At 50.1% G+C, this 18,751-nt stretch overlaps 1 protein-coding gene across 1 annotated transcript in view; it reads right to left on the bottom strand.

Moving 5' to 3' along the window:
- The window catches only part of Apoo (apolipoprotein O), a 69,070-nt gene that overhangs the window by 46,733 nt on the left and 3,586 nt on the right, over positions 1 to 18,751 (bottom strand). Inside the window, exons 2-4 of the mRNA XM_051178987.1 lie at positions 17,001 to 17,108; positions 14,550 to 14,669; positions 10,242 to 10,296 (exon numbers count right to left, since the gene is read on the bottom strand). Of these exons, the coding sequence (XP_051034944.1) occupies positions 10,242 to 10,296; positions 14,550 to 14,669; positions 17,001 to 17,108 (283 nt within the window). The remainder of the gene's footprint in view (positions 1 to 10,241; positions 10,297 to 14,549; positions 14,670 to 17,000; positions 17,109 to 18,751) is intronic.

The following is an 18,751-nucleotide window of genomic DNA, read 5'->3' on the forward strand; positions in this document are numbered from 1 at the left end:
TGCCCCCTCTCTCTATGCCCCCACTCTCTATGCCCCTCTCTCTCTGACCCCTCTCTCTACCCCCACTCTCTCTGCCCTCTCTCTCTCTGCCCCCTCTCTCTATGCCCCTCTCTCTATGCCCCCTCTCTCTCTGTACCTCTCTCTCTGCTCCCTCTCTCTCTATGCCCCTCTCTCTATGCCCCTCTCTCTATGCCCCTCTCTCTCTGCCCCCTCTCTCTCTGTCCCTCTCTCTCTATGCCCCTCTCTATGCCCCTCTCTCTATGCCCCTCTCTCTATGCCCCCTCTCTCTGCCCCTCTCTCTCTGCCCCTCTCTCTCTGCCCCTCTCTCTCTGCCCTCTCTCTCTCTGCCCCCTCTCTCTATGCCCCTCTCTCTCTGCCCCCTCTCTCTATGCCCCCACTCTCTATGCCCCTCTCTCTCTGACCCCTCTCTCTACCCCCACTCTCTCTGCCCCTCTCTCTCTGCCCCTCTCTCTCTGCCCCTCTCTCTCTGCCCTCTCTCTCTCTGCCCCCTCTCTCTATGCCCCTCTCTCTCTCTGCCCCCTCTCTCTATGCCCCCACTCTCTATGCCCCTCTCTCTCTGACCCCTCTCTCTACCCCCACTCTCTCTGCCCTCTCTCTCTCTGCCCCCTCTCTCTATGCCCCTCTCTCTCTGCCCCCTCTCTCTCTGTACCTCTCTCTCTGCTCCCTCTCTCTTTGTCCCTCTCTCTCTATGCCCCTCTCTATGCCCCTCTCTCTATGCCCCTCTCTTCTACCCCCTCTCTCTATGCCCCCTCTCTCTATGCCCCTCTCTCTCTGCCCCTCTCTCTATGCCCTCTCTCTCTGCCCCTCTCTCTCTGCCCCCTCTCTCTATGCCCCTCTCTCTGCCCCCTCTCTCTATGGCCCCTCTCTCTATTCCCCTCTCTCTCTGCCCCTCTCTCTATGCCCTCTCTCTCTATTCCCCTCTCTCTCTGCCCCTATCTCTCTGCCCCCTCTCTCTATGCACCTCTCTCTCTGCCCCCTGTCTCTATGCCCCCTCTCTCTATGCCCCTCTCTCTCTGCCCCTCTCTCTCTGCCCCTCTCTCTCTGCCCCTCTCTCTATGCCCCTCTCTCTCTGTGCCCCCACTCTCTCTCTGCCCCTCTCTCTATGCCCTCTCTCTCTATTCCCCTCTCTCTCTGCCCCTATCTCTCTGCCCCCTCTCTCTATGCCCCTCTCTCTCTGCCCCCTCTCTCTATGCCCCCTCTCTCTATGCCCCTCTCTCTCTGCCCCTCTATCTCTGCCCCCTTTCTCTCTGCCCTCTCTCTATGCCCCTCTCTCTATGCCCCTCTCTCTATTTCCCTTCTCTCTATGCCCCTCTCTCTCTGCCCCCTCTCTCTATGCCCCCTCTCTCTGCCCCCTCTCTCTATGCCCCCTCTCTCTCTGCCCCTCTCTCTATGCCCCTCTCTCTCTGCCCCCTCTCTGCCCCCTCTATCTATGCCCCCTCTCTCTCTGCCCCCACTCTCTTTGCCCCCTCTCTCTATGTCCCCTCTCTCTCTGCCCCTCTCTCTCTGCCTCTCTATCTCTGCCCCCTCTCTCTATGCCCCTCTCTCTGCCCCTCTCTCTCTGCCCCCTCTCTCTCTGCCCCCTCTCTCTCTGCCCCTCTCTCTATGCCCCTCTCTCTCTGCCCCTCTCTCTCTGACCCCTCTCTCTCTGCCCCCTCTCTCTATGCCCCTCTCTGTCTGTCCCCTCTCTCTATGGCCCCAGTCTCTATGCCCCCCTCTCTCTATGCCCCCTCTCTATGCCCCCTCTCTCTATGCCCCTCTCTCTCTATCCCCCCTCTCTCTGCCCCCTCTCTCTATGCCCCCTCTCTCTCTGCCCTCTCTCTCTGCCCCTCTCTCTATGCCCCACTCTCTCTGCCCCTCTCTCTCTGCCCCCTCTCTCTCTGCCCCCTCTCTCTATGCCCCTCTCTGTCTGTCCCCTCTCTCTATGGCCCCAGTCTCTATGCCCCCCTCTCTGCCCCCTCTCTATGCCCCTCTCTCTATGCCCCTCTCTCTATGTCCCCTCTCTCTCTGCCCCCTCTCTCTCTGCCCCTCTCTCTCTGCCCCCTCTCTCTATGCCCCTCTCTCTATGCCCCTCTCTCTATGCCCTCTCTCTCTATGCCCCTCTCTCTGCCCCCTCTCTCTATGCCCCCTCTCTCTCTGCCCCTCTCTCTCTATGCCCCCTCTCTCTCTGCCCCTCTCTCTCTGCCGGCTCTCTCTATGCCCCTCTCTCTATGCTCCTCTCTCTATACCCCTCTCTCTCTGCCCCTCTCTCTATTCCCCTCTCTCTCTCTGCCCCCTCTCTCTATGCCCTCTCTCTTTATGCCCCTCTCTCTATGCCCGCTCTCTCTATGCCCCTCTCTCTGCCACCTCTCTCTATGCCCCTTTCTCTATGCCCCTCTCTCTCTGCCCCCGCTCTCTATGCCCCCTATCTCTATGCCCCTCTGTCTCTGCCCCCTCTCTCTATGCCCCTCTCTCTGCCCCCTCTCTTCCCCCTCTCTCTCTGCCCCTCTCTTCTACCCCCTCTCTCTATGCCCCCTCTCTCTATGCCCTCTCTCTCTATGCCCCCTCTCTCTATGCCCCTCTCTCTATGCCCCTCTCTCTATGCCCCTCTCTCTATGCCCCTCTCTCTATGCCCCTCTCTCTATGCCCCTCTCTCTCTACACCCACTCTCTATGCCCCTCTCTCTCTACACCCACTCTCTATGCCCCTCTCTCTATGCCCCTCTCTATGCCCCCTCTCTCTGCCCCCTCTCTCTATGCTCCCTCTCTCTCTGCCCCCTCTCTCTCTGCCCCACTCTCTCTCTGCCCCCTCTCTCTATGCCCCCTTTTTCTATGCCCCTCTATCTCTGCCCCCTCTCTCTATGCCCCTCTCTCTCTGCCCCTCTCTCTATGCCCCTCTCTCTCTGCCCCTCTCTCTATTCCCCTCTCTCTCTGCCCCCTCTCTCTGCCCCCACTCTCTCTGCCCCTCTCTCTCTGCCCCTCTCTCTCTGCCCCCTCTCTCTCTGCCCCTCTCTCTCTGCCCCTCTCTCTATGCCCCCACTCTCTATGCCCCCTCTCACTCTGCCCCCTCTCTCTCTGCCCCTCTCTCTGCCCCTCTCTCTATGCCCCTCTCTCTCTGCCCCTCTCTCTATCCCCTCTCTCTCTCTGCCCCCTCTCTCTCTGCCCCCTCTCTCTCTGCCCCCACTCTCTATGCCCCTCTCTCTGCCCCCTCTCTCTATGCCCCTCTCTCTCTGCCCCTCTATCTCTGCCCCCTCTCTCTATGCCCCTCTCTCTGCCCCTCTCTCTCTGCCCCTCTCTCTCTGCCCCTCTCTCTCTGCCCTCTCTCTCTCTGCCCCTCTCTCTATGCCCCTCTCTCTCTGCCCCTCTCTCTCTGCCCCCTCTCTCTCTGCCCCCTCTCTCTATGCCCCTCTCTGTCTGTCCCCTCTCTCTATGGCCCCAGTCTCTATGCCCCCCTCTTTGCCCCCTCTCTATGCCCCTCTCTCTATGCCCCTCTCTCTCTCTGCCCCTCTCTCTATGCCCCCTCTCTCTATGTCCCCTCTCTCTCTGCCCCTCTCTCTCTGCCCCTCTCTCTCTGCCCCCTCTCTCTATGCCCCTCTCTATGCCCCTCTCTCTATGCCCTCTCTCTCTATGCCCCTCTCTCTGCCCCCTCTCTCTATGCCCCCTCTCTCTCTGCCCCTCTCTCTCTATGCCCCCTCTCTCTCTGCCCCTCTCTCTCTGCCGGCTCTCTCTATGCCCCTCTCTCTATGCTCCTCTCTCTATACCCCTCTCTCTCTGCCCCTCTCTCTATTCCCCTCTCTCTCTCTGCCCCCTCTCTCTATGCCCTCTCTCTTTATGCCCCTCTCTCTATGCCCCCTCTCTCTCTGCCCCTCTCTCTATGCCCCCTCTCTCTATGCCCCCTCTCTCTATGCCCCCTCTCTCTATGCCCCCTCTCTATGCCCCTCTCCCTATGCCACCTCTCTCTCTGCCCCTCTCTCTATGCCCCCTCTCTCTATGCCCCCTCTCTCTATGCCCCCTCTCTCTATGCCCCCTCTCTATGCCCCTCTCCCTATGCCACCTCTCTCTCTGCCCCTCTCTTATGCCCCCTCTCTATGCCCCTCTCTCTCTATGCCCCCTCTCTCTCTGCCCCCTCTCTCTCTGCCCTCTCTCTATGCCCCCTCTCTATCCCCCCCTCTCTCTATGTCCCGTCTCTCTCTGCCCCCTCTCTCTGCCCCCTCTCTCTCTGCCCCCTCTCTCTCTGCCCCTCTCTCTCTGCCCCTCTCTCTCTGCCCCTCTCTCTCTGCCCTCTCTCTCTCTGCCCCCTCTCTCTATGCCCCTCTCTCTCTGCCCCCTCTCTCTATGCCCCCACTCTCTATGCCCCTCTCTCTCTGACCCCTCTCTCTACCCCCACTCTCTCTGCCCTCTCTCTCTCTGCCCCCTCTCTCTATGCCCTCTCTCTCTATGCCCCTCTCTCTCTGCCTCCTCTCTCTATGCCCCCTCTCTCTATGCCCCCTCTCTATGCCCCCTCTCTCTATGCCCCTCTCTCTCTATGCCCCCTCTCTCTCTCCCCTCTCTCTATGCCCCCTCTCTCTCTGCCCTCTCTCTCTGCCCCTCTCTGTATGCCCCTCTATCTCTGCCCCCTCTCTCTCTGCCCTCTCTCTATGCCCCTCTCTCTCTGCCCCTCTCTCTCTGCCCCCTCTCTCTCGGCCCCTCTCTCTGCACCTCTCTCTATGCCCCCACTCTCTATGCCCCTCTCTCCTGTCCCTCTCTCTATGCCCCCTCTCTCTATGCCCCCTCTCTCTATGCCCCTCTGTCTCTGCCCCCTCTCTCTATGCCCTCTCTCTATGCCCCTCTCTCTCTGCCCCCTCTCTCTCTGCCCCCTCTCTCTCGGCCCCCTCTCTCTCGGCCCCTCTCTCTGCCCCTCTCTCTCTGCCCCCTCTCTCTCTGCCCCTCTCTCTATGCCCCCTCTCTCTCTGCCCGCTCTCTCTCTGACCCCTCTCTCTACCCCCACTCTCTCTGCCCTCTCTCTCTCTACCCCCTCTCTCTATGCCCCTCTCTCTCTATGCCCCACTCTCTGCCCCCTCTCTCTCTGTCCCTCTCTCTCTGCCCCCTTTCTCTATGTCCCCTCTCTCTGCCCCTCTCTCTCTGCCCCTCTATCTCTGCCCCCACTCTCTCTGCCCCCACTCTCTATGCCCCCTCTCTCTCTGCCCCTCTCTCTCTCTGCCCCCTCTCTCTATGCCCCTTTCTTTATGCCCCTCTCTCTCTGCCCCCGCTCTCTATGCCCCCTCTCTCTATGCCCCTCTGTCTCTGCCCCCTCTCTCTATGCCCCTCTCTCTGCCCCCCTCTCTTCCCCCTCTCTCTCTGCCCCTCTCTTCTGCCCCCCTCTCTCTATGCCCCCTCTCTCTATGCCCTCTCTCTCTATGCCCCCTCTCTCTATGCCCCTCTCTCTATGCCCCTCTCTCTATGCCCCTCTCTCTATGCCCCTCTCTCTATGCCCCTCTCTCTCTACACCCACTCTCTATGCCCCTCTCTCTCTACACCCACTCTCTATGCCCCTCTCTCTATGCACCTCTCTATGCCCCCTCTCTCTGCCCCCTCTCTCTATGCTCCCTCTCTCTCTGCCCCCTCTCTCTCTGCCCCACTCTCTCTCTGCCCCCTCTCTCTATGCCCCCTTTTTCTATGCCCCTCTCTCTCTGCCCCCTCTCTCTATGCCCCTCTCTCTGCCCCCTCTCTCTATGCCCCTCTCTCTCTGCCCTCTCTCTCGGCCCCTCTCTCTCTGCCCCTCTCTCTCTGCCCCTCTCTCTCTGCCCTCTCTCTCTCTGCCCCCTCTCTCTATGCCCCTCTCTCTCTGCCCCCTCTCTCTATGCCCCCACTCTCTATGCCCCTCTCTCTGACCCCTCTCTCTACCCCCACTCTCTCTGCCCCTCTCTCTCTGCCCCTCTCTCTCTGCCCTCATTCTCTCTGCCCCCTCTCTCTATGCCCCTCTCTCTCTGCCCCCTCTCTCTATGCCCCCACTCTCTATGCCCCTCTCTCTCTGACCCCTCTCTCTACCCCCACTCTCTCTGCCCTCTCTCTCTCTGCCCCCTCTCTCTGTGCCCCTCTCTCTATGCCCCCTCTCTCTCTGTACCTCTCTCTCTGCTCCCTCTCTCTCTATGCCCCTCTCTCTATGCCCCTCTCTCTATGCCCCTCTCTCTCTGCCCCCTCTCTCTCTGTCCCTCTCTCTCTATGCCCCTCTCTATGCCCCTCTCTCTATGCCCCTCTCTCTATGCCCCCTCTCTCTGCCCCTCTCTCTCTGCCCCTCTCTCTCTGCCCCTCTCTCTCTGCCCTCTCTCTCTCTGCCCCCTCTCTCTATGCCCCTCTCTCTCTGCCCCCTCTCTCTATGCCCCCACTCTCTATGCCCCTCTCTCTCTGACCCCTCTCTCTACCCCCACTCTCTCTGCCCCTCTCTCTCTGCCCCTCTCTCTCTGCCCCTCTCTCTCTGCCCTCTCTCTCTCTGCCCCCTCTCTCTATGCCCCTCTCTCTCTCTGCCCCCTCTCTCTATGCCCCCACTCTCTATGCCCCTCTCTCTCTGACCCCTCTCTCTACCCCCACTCTCTCTGCCCTCTCTCTCTCTGCCCCCTCTCTCTATGCCCCTCTCTCCATGCCCCTCTCTCTCTGTACCTCTCTCTCTGCTCCCTCTCTCTTTGTCCCTCTCTCTCTATGCCCCTCTCTATGCCCCTCTCTCTATGCCCCTCTCTCTATGCCCCCTCTCTCTATGCCCCCTCTCTCTATGCCCCTCTCTCTCTGCCCCTCTCTCTATGCCCTCTCTCTCTGCCCCTCTCTCTCTGCCCCCTCTCTCTATGCCCCTCTCTCTGCCCCCTCTCTCTATGACCCCTCTCTCTATTCCCCTCTCTCTCTGCCCCTCTCTCTATGCCCTCTCTCTCTATTCCCCTCTCTCTCTGCCCCTATCTCTCTGCCCCCTCTCTCTATGCACCTCTCTCTCTGCCCCCTGTCTCTATGCCCCCTCTCTCTATGCCCCTCTCTCTCTGCCCCTCTCTCTCTGCCCCTCTCTCTCTGCCCCTCTCTCTATGCCCCTCTCTCTCTGTGCCCCCACTCTCTCTCTGCCCCTCTCTCTATGCCCTCTCTCTCTATTCCCCTCTCTCTCTGCCCCTATCTCTCTGCCCCCTCTCTCTATGCCCCTCTCTCTCTGCCCCCTCTCTCTATGCCCCCTCTCTCTATGCCCCTCTCTCTCTGCCCCTCTATCTCTGCCCCCTTTCTCTCTGCCCTCTCTCTATGCCCCTCTCTCTATGCCCCTCTCTCTATTTCCCTTCTCTCTATGCCCCTCTCTCTCTGCCCCCTCTCTCTATGCCCCCTCTCTCTGCCCCCTCTCTCTATGCCCCTCTCTCTCTGCCCCTCTCTCTATGCCCCTCTCTCTCTGCCCCCTCTCTGCCCCCTCTATCTATGCCCCCTCTCTCTCTGCCCCCACTCTCTTTGCCCCCTCTCTCTATGTCCCCTCTCTCTCTGCCCCTCTCTCTCTGCCCCTCTATCTCTGCCCCCTCTCTCTATGCCCCTCTCTCTGCCCCTCTCTCTCTGCCCCCTCTCTCTCTGCCCCCTCTCTCTCTGCCCCTCTCTCTATGCCCCTCTCTCTCTGCCCCTCTCTCTCTGACCCCTCTCTCTCTGCCCCCTCTCTCTATGCCCCTCTCTGTCTGTCCCCTCTCTCTATGGCCCCAGTCTCTATGCCCCCCCTCTCTCTATGCCCCCTCTCTATGCCCCCTCTCTCTATGCCCCTCTCTCTCTATCCCCCCTCTCTCTGCCCCCTCTCTCTATGCCCCCTCTCTCTCTGCCCCTCTCTCTGCCCCTCTCTCTATGCCCCACTCTCTCTGCCCCTCTCTCTCTGCCCCCTCTCTCTCTGCCCCCTCTCTCTATGCCCCTCTCTGTCTGTCCCCTCTCTCTATGGCCCCAGTCTCTATGCCCCCCTCTCTGCCCCCTCTCTATGCCCCTCTCTCTATGCCCCTCTCTCTATGTCCCCTCTCTCTCTGCCCCCTCTCTCTCTGCCCCTCTCTCTCTGCCCCCTCTCTCTATGCCCCTCTCTCTATGCCCTCTCTCTCTATGCCCCTCTCTCTGCCCCCTCTCTCTATGCCCCCTCTCTCTCTGCCCCTCTCTCTCTATGCCCCCTCTCTCTCTGCCCCTCTCTCTCTGCCGGCTCTCTCTATGCCCCTCTCTCTATGCTCCTCTCTCTATACCCCTCTCTCTCTGCCCCTCTCTCTATTCCCCTCTCTCTCTCTGCCCCCTCTCTCTATGCCCTCTCTCTTTATGCCCCTCTCTCTATGCCCGCTCTCTCTATGCCCCTCTCTCTGCCACCTCTCTCTATGCCCCTTTCTCTATGCCCCTCTCTCTCTGCCCCCGCTCTCTATGCCCCCTATCTCTATGCCCCTCTGTCTCTGCCCCCTCTCTCTATGCCCCTCTCTCTGCCCCCCTCTCTTCCCCCTCTCTCTCTGCCCCTCTCTTCTACCCCCTCTCTCTATGCCCCCTCTCTCTATGCCCTCTCTCTCTATGCCCCCTCTCTCTATGCCCCTCTCTCTATGCCCCTCTCTCTATGCCCCTCTCTCTATGCCCCTCTCTCTATGCCCCTCTCTCTATGCCCCTCTCTCTCTACACCCACTCTCTATGCCCCTCTCTCTCTACACCCACTCTCTATGCCCCTCTCTCTATGCCCCTCTCTATGCCCCCTCTCTCTGCCCCCTCTCTCTATGCTCCCTCTCTCTCTGCCCCCTCTCTCTCTGCCCCACTCTCTCTCTGCCCCCTCTCTCTATGCCCCCTTTTTCTATGCCCCTCTATCTCTGCCCCCTCTCTCTATGCCCCTCTCTCTCTGCCCCTCTCTCTATGCCCCTCTCTCTCTGCCCCTCTCTCTATTCCCCTCTCTCTCTGCCCCCTCTCTCTGCCCCCACTCTCTCTGCCCCTCTCTCTCTGCCCCTCTCTCTCTGCCCCCCTCTCTCTGCCCCTCTCTCTCTGCCCCTCTCTCTATGCCCCCACTCTCTATGCCCCCTCTCACTCTGCCCCTCTCTCTCTGCCCCTCTCTCTGCCCCCTCTCTCTATGCCCCTCTCTCTCTGCCCCTCTCTCTATGCCCCCTCTCTCTCTCTGCCCCCTCTCTCTCTGCCCCCTCTCTCTCTGCCCCCACTCTCTATGCCCCTCTCTCTGCCCCCTCTCTCTATGCCCCTCTCTCTATGCCCCTCTCTCTCTGACCCTCTCTCCTTGCCCCTCTCTCTATGCCCCCTCTCTCTATGCCCCTCTCTCTCTGCCCCCTCTCTCTATGCCCCTCTCTCCATGCCCCTCTCTCTCTGCTCCCTCTCTCTGTCACCACTCTCTCTGCCACCACTCTCTATCCCTCTCTCTCTCTCTCTCTCTGCCACCTCTCTCTGCCAACAATCTCTCTGACCCTCTTTTTCTGACCACCCTCTCTCTGCCCCTTCTCTGCCATTTCTCTCTGCCCTCTCTATCTCTGCCTCTCCCTCTCTGTCCCTCTGTGTCTCTATTTCTCTCTCTCTCTGCTCCATTCTCTGTCCTTCTCTATCTCTGCTCCTCTCTCTCTGCCCCTATGTCTACCCCTCATTCTCTACAGCTCTCTCTACCCTCTGTCTCTGCTCCTCTCTCTCCTTTTAAAGTATGCCCCCTGTCTGCCCGTCTCTCTGTTTCTCTCTCTCTCTGCCACCTCTCTCTGGCCTCTCTCTCTGCCCCTCTCTCTCTGCCCCTTTATATTTGCCCTTCTCCTGCACCTCTCTCTCTCTGCACCTCTCTCTCTGCCCCTGTCTCTCTGCCTCTCTGCCTCTCTGGCCCTCTGGCCCTCTGCCCCTTTGGCTCTGCCTCTGTCTCCTGAGTACTAGGATTAAAGGCATATGCAATATTTATTAATAGTAGCTAATGAATTACTATGATTCAGAAAATATGGATAGGAGTAACCATGTTGGATTGCATTGCAATTTTTTTAAAGCAGTGGACCTCACAGATGCTAAGAAAACATTCTGGTACTGAACTACATCCCCAGCCCTGAACATTTTTTTTTTTAATTCAGGGTACAAGTACTTGCTAGTCCGACAATCCCAATAATGTTGATGTACTACTCTGAAACCTGATTCTAATATGGATCATCTTCCAGAAAACATCTACATAGCTCTAAATTTTTCCATACTATTTCAATGGCTCTATGACCTCCAGCATCAATTCATGAAAACCCAGTTTAATAGTCCAACAGGATGAAGTAATTGATTATGCCCAATTAAAACTGAACTTACCTAATCCCCACTGGACAAAGCGCTCCACTCTGGGTTTAGTTTGGGAGTATATTTCCTAAGAAGATAAAAAGAAATGGAATGAGTAGGGTTTGTTGACTGGAAAGTAGCAGAATAAATATATTTGTTTTTACTGCATAAATTACCATTATTAACACTGTTCAGTGTTAGGGATGAATCTTGGGCCTCTAGCAGATTAAACATATATACTACCATTGAGCTATATCTCCAGCTAGTAACAGTTTTTAAACAAGACGATCTACTTTCAGTTTCATTGCTTTTTTTTTTTCTCTCTTTTGTAATTTACCTTTCACTAGTTGCGTGTTCATCAGAATGCTTTACTATTGCCACAGGAAGCAAAGATTTTAATAGATTGGTTTTGACAACCTACTCTTCTCACTCCTAAGACTAAAATTAATAATAAGACAGAAATGTGAAAGATTAGAGAAATAGCTCAGTGGTTAAGAGCACACACCATTTTTGCAGAGGACAAGAGTTCAATTTCCAACACCCACGGCAGGTGGCTTAAGATTATATGTACCTTGAACGCGCCGGCGCCGGCAGCAGGCTGGCCGAGCTCCATTTGCACAGTCGCCCTTGATGGCGGTGCAAGCAAGGCAGCCGAGGCACGTTGTGGCCACCACGCGCTAGAGAGTCTGCCCAGCCCCGCCCGTGCCCTGCCCGCCTCTTCCCGCGCGCCCTCCCTTAGGCATCGGGCGCCCGGCCTCGGTCCCCCCGCCCCCGCGTGCATCCCAGCCACCTCTGCCAGTGCCAAGGAGGGCACTGATCTTCGATCGCGAAGATGGCTGCTGGCTGCCTGCTGGCCTTGGCTCTAACATTTTTCCAATCTTGGCTGATCGGCCCCTAGTACGAGAAGCCCTTCCCTTCGGCCGTCACTATCAAGTCATATGTGGATAAGATGCAAGAAGATCTTGTCATACTGGCCAAAACAGCAAGTAGAGTGACTCAGCTTGCCGATATTTATGAAAAATATCAAGAGTTGTATACCGTGGAGCCAAATAATGCACGCCAGCTGGTGGAAATTGCAGCCAGAGACATTGAGAAACTCCTGAGCAACTGTTCTAAGGCTCTGGTGGGACACTGAAACCATTCAGAAACATCTGTCATCATCACGAGATGTTGGAAAGCAAAAGAAACGAAAATGGGTGTCTGTTCTGTGAAAAACACCAGCGTCTGTCAACATGAACACCATTTTTTTTTCAACCTGCCAATTAGAATGAGCTGATGGACCTAACATGGTTTTAGACAGCAGTGAGAGCTTGCATAAAAATGTTCAACTAGAATATCCTCCACATTTTCAGAATAAAACCAATTTTAAAAAGACATTATTCCTTTTGTGGGCAAAGTAACACACTGTGATGACTTTGGCCACACCCGTGGAGGTTGCATTTATGTAACTCATAAGGAAATCTAACACATCCTTACTTTCCTTGGCTTTTTTCCATCTCCTTGAAATAAACAAACAAATGAAAAAAAAAAATCCCTCAATAATGATGGCTAGAGGGTCTGATAACGGGAGAAAGTTAAATGTATCACACAAATAATTTTATTTTTAATGTATATGTTTGGAGATACCACTAATCAGTATGTACCAGCACTCTCTCGATAAAATCATTAATATTTCAAAAAAAAGATTATATGTAACTCAAGCTCCAGGCAGTTACAATGCCTCTGTTCCTCACACACACCTGAAGTCAGGCACATACACGTACGTGTACACACACACACACACACACACACACACACACACTTAAAAATAACAAAAAAATCCTAAAAGACACAATTGATATTCTTGATAATTAGAGGTGACGATTTCCCCACAAGATTAACACTGTCTTTAAAATTAAGTCTATTTTATGATTTGCCATGATTTTAGAATCTACATTTGGAAAACGATCCTTTGAAGTAGGAATGGGCAGCTTTACTGAGACCAATAAGTTGATAACTCAATTTTAAGAAGACATCGCAATCCTAAAGTAAATGAAGTTGTCAACATCCTCTCAGCAATACAATGGTTTTGAGGAGCTAGAGACGTATCTCAATGGCAAAGTTCTTATCTAGCACAAGGAAGGAACTGAGCTTCATGCTAGCTAGCTCTGGCAAACAAATGTGTAAATCCCCACCCCCAAAGAAAATAAAAGTGCAAACAATCAAATGGATTGTACATGAGGCTGGAGCAATGATCTGGCAGTTATATTCTTGTAGAAGACCTGGTTTGATTGCCAGCACCTGCATGGTGGCTCACAGCCACCTATAACTGCAGTCCCAAGGAATCTGACACTCTCACCCACATGGAGCGCAGCCATACATGCAAGCAAAACACCCATACACGTAACATAAATAAATGAATAAAAATGTAAGGGTGGCTTGTACATGAATATCAAATGGTCCTAAAGGAAATGAGAACGTAGCTAAAAGAATCTTCAAGAACTCATAGTGAAAAGGAAAAGTAGTAGTACAGGGTTATTAAAATGTATCAGAATGAGCTGCCACTGAGAAAAGGACTATTTTATAAATTTTGGTCTAAATCAGAACAAATTATCCACATACAAATGAGCTTGCAAAACAAATATTGAATGTGGAGGAGGATTAAAGAACTGCTATCATTTCATTAATAATCAACTATTAGCCAGGTGTTGGTGGTTCACGCTTTTAATGCCATCACTCGGGAGGCAGAGGCAGGCAGATCTCTGTGAGTTTGAGACCAGCCTGATCTACAGAGTGAGTTCCAGGACAGCTAGATCTACAGAGAGAAACCCTATCTCGAAAAAGCAAAAAAAAAAAAAAAAAAAAAAAAAACACAATGCTTGTGGGACAGTCATGAAGTCTAGAGTTCAGATCCAGCACCCATTTAACAAGCCAGCTATCCCAAAACACCTGAACACCTGTAACTCCAGCTCTGAGCAACCTGATGCTCTCTTCTGGCCTCTCTGTGTGCATACACTCTCACAGGTATACACACACACACAATCAATCCTTTCAAAAAGAGAAAAAACTGTGTATCAAAGTCTGGAAGGCTGGAAGGACAGTCTATCTCTTTTGCTGGCTTAATCATTTTGCCACTTTAAAGTTTCAATTAGTTCTTCAAGAAAGAACAAAAAATTTCCTGGTCTGAAGAAAAAAGGCCAGGAGTTAGACATATTTTTCTTCATGAAGAATTCAATGTGTCTAATAAAGTCATCCTAATTACAAGAAAACTTTGCCATTTATCAGTACCAAAATAAGCATGGTGATAACCAGCATATGATGTAGATGGATATTTTGTTATATGAATATCAAAGAAAAAAGTCGCTAAAAAAAAAAGATCTCAGGATGAAAGGTAAACAAAGCGCTTATTCCCAAAGACAGGGTCTCCTTATGTAGCCCAGGCAAGCTGCAACCTTGCAGCAACCATCCTCCTTTAGCATCTTTAGTACTGGGGTCATAGGCATGTACCACCACAACCAGCTTAGAAAAATACTTTTAGTATAGAACAAAGTGGGCTGAGAAATAGCTAGGTGGTAAAGTGTGTGTGTAGTGTGCTTATATTATTGATAGAGCTTGTGTGCTTTTTTTTCCCTCAATTGGTAGTTCAGCAACAGCATAATTGATGAAATTCAAATTTTTACAAAAAGTCTTAGACTAAAATTGAATTTTCAGATCTCAAGTAAAATAAATCCGGATCATCTTATACACATCTACATATTTTCCTTCCTTTCTTTTCAAAATCAAGATCAAGTACAGCAAATATGTACCAGAGCCTACAAAAGCATTCTATAGATTTCAAACTTTGGTTTCAGATGTTTTAAAATCAGAATACATTCACTTCCATTACAACAAAAGCGTGGAACCTAAAACATGAGCAAGGACAGAAGCCAATCTATACTTATAATACTTTGGTCACTTGGAGTGAATAGTTCAGTACTCAAACACGTAATTCTACCTAATTATGGAACCAACCTTCTATCACAGCACTCAAATACTCTATAATCATACCTAGGGCTTTTTGTTTGGTTGGATTTTCCTTGCTTGTTTATTTTTGGGACAGGATCTCTGTGTAGCCCTGGCTGTGCTAGAACCATATAGACCAGGCTGGCCTCACGCATCACAGAGATCTGCCTGCCTCTGCCTCCAGAGGATCACCAGTCAGTCTGAGGCAATGTAGTCAATTCTAGGCCAACCCTACAAAGTGAGGTCCTAAGAAACTAAACCAAGTAAATTAAATACGTAGAAAGCATTAATATATAAATGATGAAACTAATAATTAAAACATACAATGACATTTCACTATTAAGTCTTCAGTAGTTGTACCTGACACCAACTTGTATATGGCTCACACTGATGTCGGAGTTGGGAGATGTTTTCTTCAAGTTGAGTCCTTGGCTCCTCCACGTATTTAGATTGACCCTCAGGAACTGAGTAGAGTGAAAGCTACACATGTTAAAATGACAACAAAAAAAAGGGATATACTATGAGATCATGTAATATATGATTCATTTTGTAGGTTAATATTGCAAACAATTCGTAAGTAACAGTCACCTTAAGGGTTATATGCAATCACTGACTTTATTTCAGATGCTTTTTGTTCCGTTTCCTCACTAAGGACAAGGACAAGAGAGCAGGACTACAAAGTGCCCTGTCTTCTCCCTACCTACTCTATTGTTTTGGTTTGGTAGTGTGGGGTAACTACAGAACCTAGGGCCTCAAGCATGCAAGGCCAGCACCTCCAGCCCCCTTTATCCACTTTACAGATTGGTAACTGGTATTTTACCTCAAACTGAAAGTGGCAAAAATTCTACTAAAGAGTGGATGGAGGAGGTTTATTTGTGGGGAGGGCACAAGTCATGGTGCATGTGTGGCAATCTGAAGACAACTTTCTGAGTCAGTTTTCTCCTACCATGTGGGTCTCAGGTACCGAACTAAGTCATCAGGCTTTTATCATGGAGCCATATTCGCAGCCCTTGAGTTTTGTTTTGCATTTAAGAAAAAAAACTGAGCAGAATTGAAGAACAACTGGGTCCATGGATCAAATACCAGAATGCTACTGATCAAAGCAGGTGAGCAAATCCATTGCCCACCTAGGAAAGAGGCTTCTCAGTAGCCACTACTGGCCACCTCCCCGCCCACACACACACACACACACACACACAAACAATGCTACTCTTCTGAAGCCTGAGAGGAGAGGAAGGGAAAAGAGAAGCTACCTAGCTTTATGTAACACTAGTCAAGTAATCTTGCCTGGCCACTAGGGACAACTGCACATCATTTTATTTCAAGACAACAGAAATGGAATAAAATTAAAAAAATCTAAATAATTACTAGGAGGTTCAGAATATAACACTGGAGGGAAGATATTTTATTTAATCGATCTATTACATACTAATAATTATTTAAGCATCATCTAATCTTGCCAGGAACCAGAAAAAATCCAGGCCTTTAAATTCTTTGAAAGAAAAATGGGAATAGTTTTCTTAGCTTGATAAACAGTCCAGAATCAGGCAGGCTACTCAGAAAACTAAATTGTAAAAAGCCCACAACTGGACAATATACAGAAAAGCTTTTGGAGCACTCAGTCCTAAAAACCAAACCCCTACTCCAGGGCTCTGGGAAGTATATGGAAGAGGAGAGCTGTAAGAACCACAGGGGATGAAGGACTCCAAGAAAACAGTGTCTTTCAGACACAACAGGACTGAAGCACATATGAACTCAGCATGCACAGGGCCTGTACAGGTTCAAGCTAGTCAGGGTTCCAGTGCTAAGAGAAGGAAGCAGATACAGGCTCCCATCTCTAACCGAGAAGTTATCTCCAACTGACTACTTCTTGCAAAGGAGAAATTAGTTCTCTCCAATGGAGTCTCACTGGGGATATTAAATACACTTAAGAGCAGGTCCCCAGGGCCGGAAAGATGGCTCAGTGGTTAAGAGCACTGGCAGTTCTTCCAGAGGACCTGGGTTCAATTCCCAGCACCCACACAGCAATTCACAGCTGTCTCTAACTACAGTGCCAGGGTATCTGACATTGTCACACCAATGCATACAAAATAAAGTTAAATTATTTATTTTGGAAAAAAAAGAACAGGTCCAATGCCTAGCAGTAGATGTCCAACACAAAATGAATTCAATGGTATTTTTTGTAGATTTTTGTCCCATATTGCTTCATTTGGGCATATGTTTTTTGTTTTGTTTGTTTTTTTGTTTTGTTTTTCTTACTGGCCTTTTGTTTGTATATTGTGGTTCTAATTTTGTTTTATGGAGAAATAAAACAAAAATGATTTGTCTTTTTTAATTATGGTTTTGGTTTTTGATTCTTTGTTTGCCTACTTGTTTTCTGAAGAAAATGAGAAGTGTAAAGTTGGGTGGGTGGGAAGGTGGAAAGGAGCTGGGAGGAATTAGGGCAGGGAAAACAGCTATCTGTTAAAAATAAGTACTTATTAAGAAAAAGGAAGTAAGTTGTATTTATAATTCACTGGGATAGAGTAAGCTCTCCACTAAAAATTAAATCTATGAGCTATTCCTTATGTCCCTAGCTATATTCCACTATCATGTGTGGGAAAAATTGAAGTTCAGCAATTTCCCACAGAGAACAAACTATCAGGAAATGTATATGTCTTCCTTTCAAATACTTTCTAAGTATGCTAAGGATATACATTAGTATCTAGTACCTCAAACTACAAATCTTTTATCATCTTGACACATAATTTATAAAACTTCTCCTAACAAAATCAGATATTCACTATGTGCCATACAGTACCAGCATGTTACCTCGTCAACCTTCATGTAACTTTTGTGAGGTGAGTCCTTTTTGGGTGCTGCATAGACCCTGAAGGTGAGCAGGCTCAGGCTGGCTGGCCCCACACATCTCTGAATTACCTGAAATGCAAAGGCAATCTTAAATCTTTTCTCCATGCTACAAAGTACAACAATCGGAAGTAGACCCATGACCTCAGCCATTCCCACCCAGAAAAGCTTACTGCCCTTTCTGAAAAGTAAATGCATTTCTGAAATTCAGAGGATGTCAAAACATAAACATGTGTTCTGGAAGAGTTCAAATTTCAAGACTTTATCTTAATTTCCCAAAGATAAAAGTTCCAAAGCCTTCAACTGAAAAATTAAAAAAAGACACAGGTAGGCACATTGATACCACTCATCATTTTTTCCATCATGCCTGCCTTTCTATCTCTACATCGTGTCTCAGAAACTCTGAAGTATTTTGAAATTCATTCATAGAATATAATAGATCAATATTAGCTATAATCACTGTGCTGTGCAGTAGAACTTTCTAACTGTATCTTCCCAAAGTTTTGTATTCTTTGACTGATAACCTTCCTCAATCCAAATCCCAGTCACTGGTAGCTACCATTCTCCTGTCTGCTTCTATCACTTCAGTATTTTTAGATTATATTTAAATAAGAATAAATTAAGGAAATAATAAACAAGTTAATTACCTTCATTTAGACATACTATAATAGATACATACATATTGATAGATATAGATACATCATATATATATATATATATATATATATTAAATACATTCTTTTTTGCCCATTCAAAATAAAAAATAAGCAGCCAATGGTGGCCCAAACCTTTATTCTCAACACTCAGGAGGCAGAGGCAGGCAGATCTCTGTGAATTCGAGGCCAGTCTGGTTTACAGAGTGAGTTCCAAACAATCAGGGCTACACAGTGAAATCCTGTCTCAAAAAACAAAATAAACACCAAGGTCATCTTCCCCTCCACCATCAATCCTTTTGGTCACTAAGCTCTGGTAATTATGCCTAATAAATGATGTCACTTTTACTTACTCTTTATCACCTCCTGTACAGTCCTTCCTTGAGCCTTCATTTCTTTCCTAGGTCATTTTTAGCAGCCCTCTATCAATTTAATAGATGATCAATCTAAACTACATCCCTGACTAGATTCTTTCTATCTTTACCTTATTACCTAGGGCTTTTATGTGAAGTAAAGATTTGCTACAACCAGCCACAACCACTTTACCTAGCCTTACTCTGAACTGTGGTCACAAAATGTGAACTTTCTGTATTTCTCTCATGTTGTTTTCCAGCTACCTGGGTTTATGTAGACTTCTTGAGTACAAGATCAACCCTAGGCTATAGAGTGAGACCAAGGCCAGCCTAACCCTCATATCCAGGCCCTGTCTCAAACAAAAACCAAAAAGACTCAGGCATCGATTAATTCTTCAGCTCCAGCCATGAGAGTAGATTCCTGGAAATTAGCCAAGATAATAAATCAGGTAATGCCATACACATTCAAATCATAATGGTACACAGAAAGCTAAAGTGTTTTTGCTGCTTTGCAAGTTAAAGAGTACTACCCAGAATTCTGCAGCTTGGGAACCAGCTTGCTATCCCTGTAAAATTGCTTTAAAAACAAATGGAAAACTTGAGTCAATTAAGATGCCTCCAAATCCCTAAAACCCTGACAACTTGCCTTCTAACTCTAAAGAGTATCCAGTGGATAGTCTCTTCCATTTTTTTTAAGTAGGAGGCCTGT

The sequence above is a fragment of the Phodopus roborovskii genome, unplaced genomic scaffold (genome assembly GCF_943737965.1).
Source record: "Phodopus roborovskii unplaced genomic scaffold, PHOROB, whole genome shotgun sequence".
NCBI classification, from domain to species: Eukaryota; Metazoa; Chordata; class Mammalia; order Rodentia; family Cricetidae; genus Phodopus; species Phodopus roborovskii.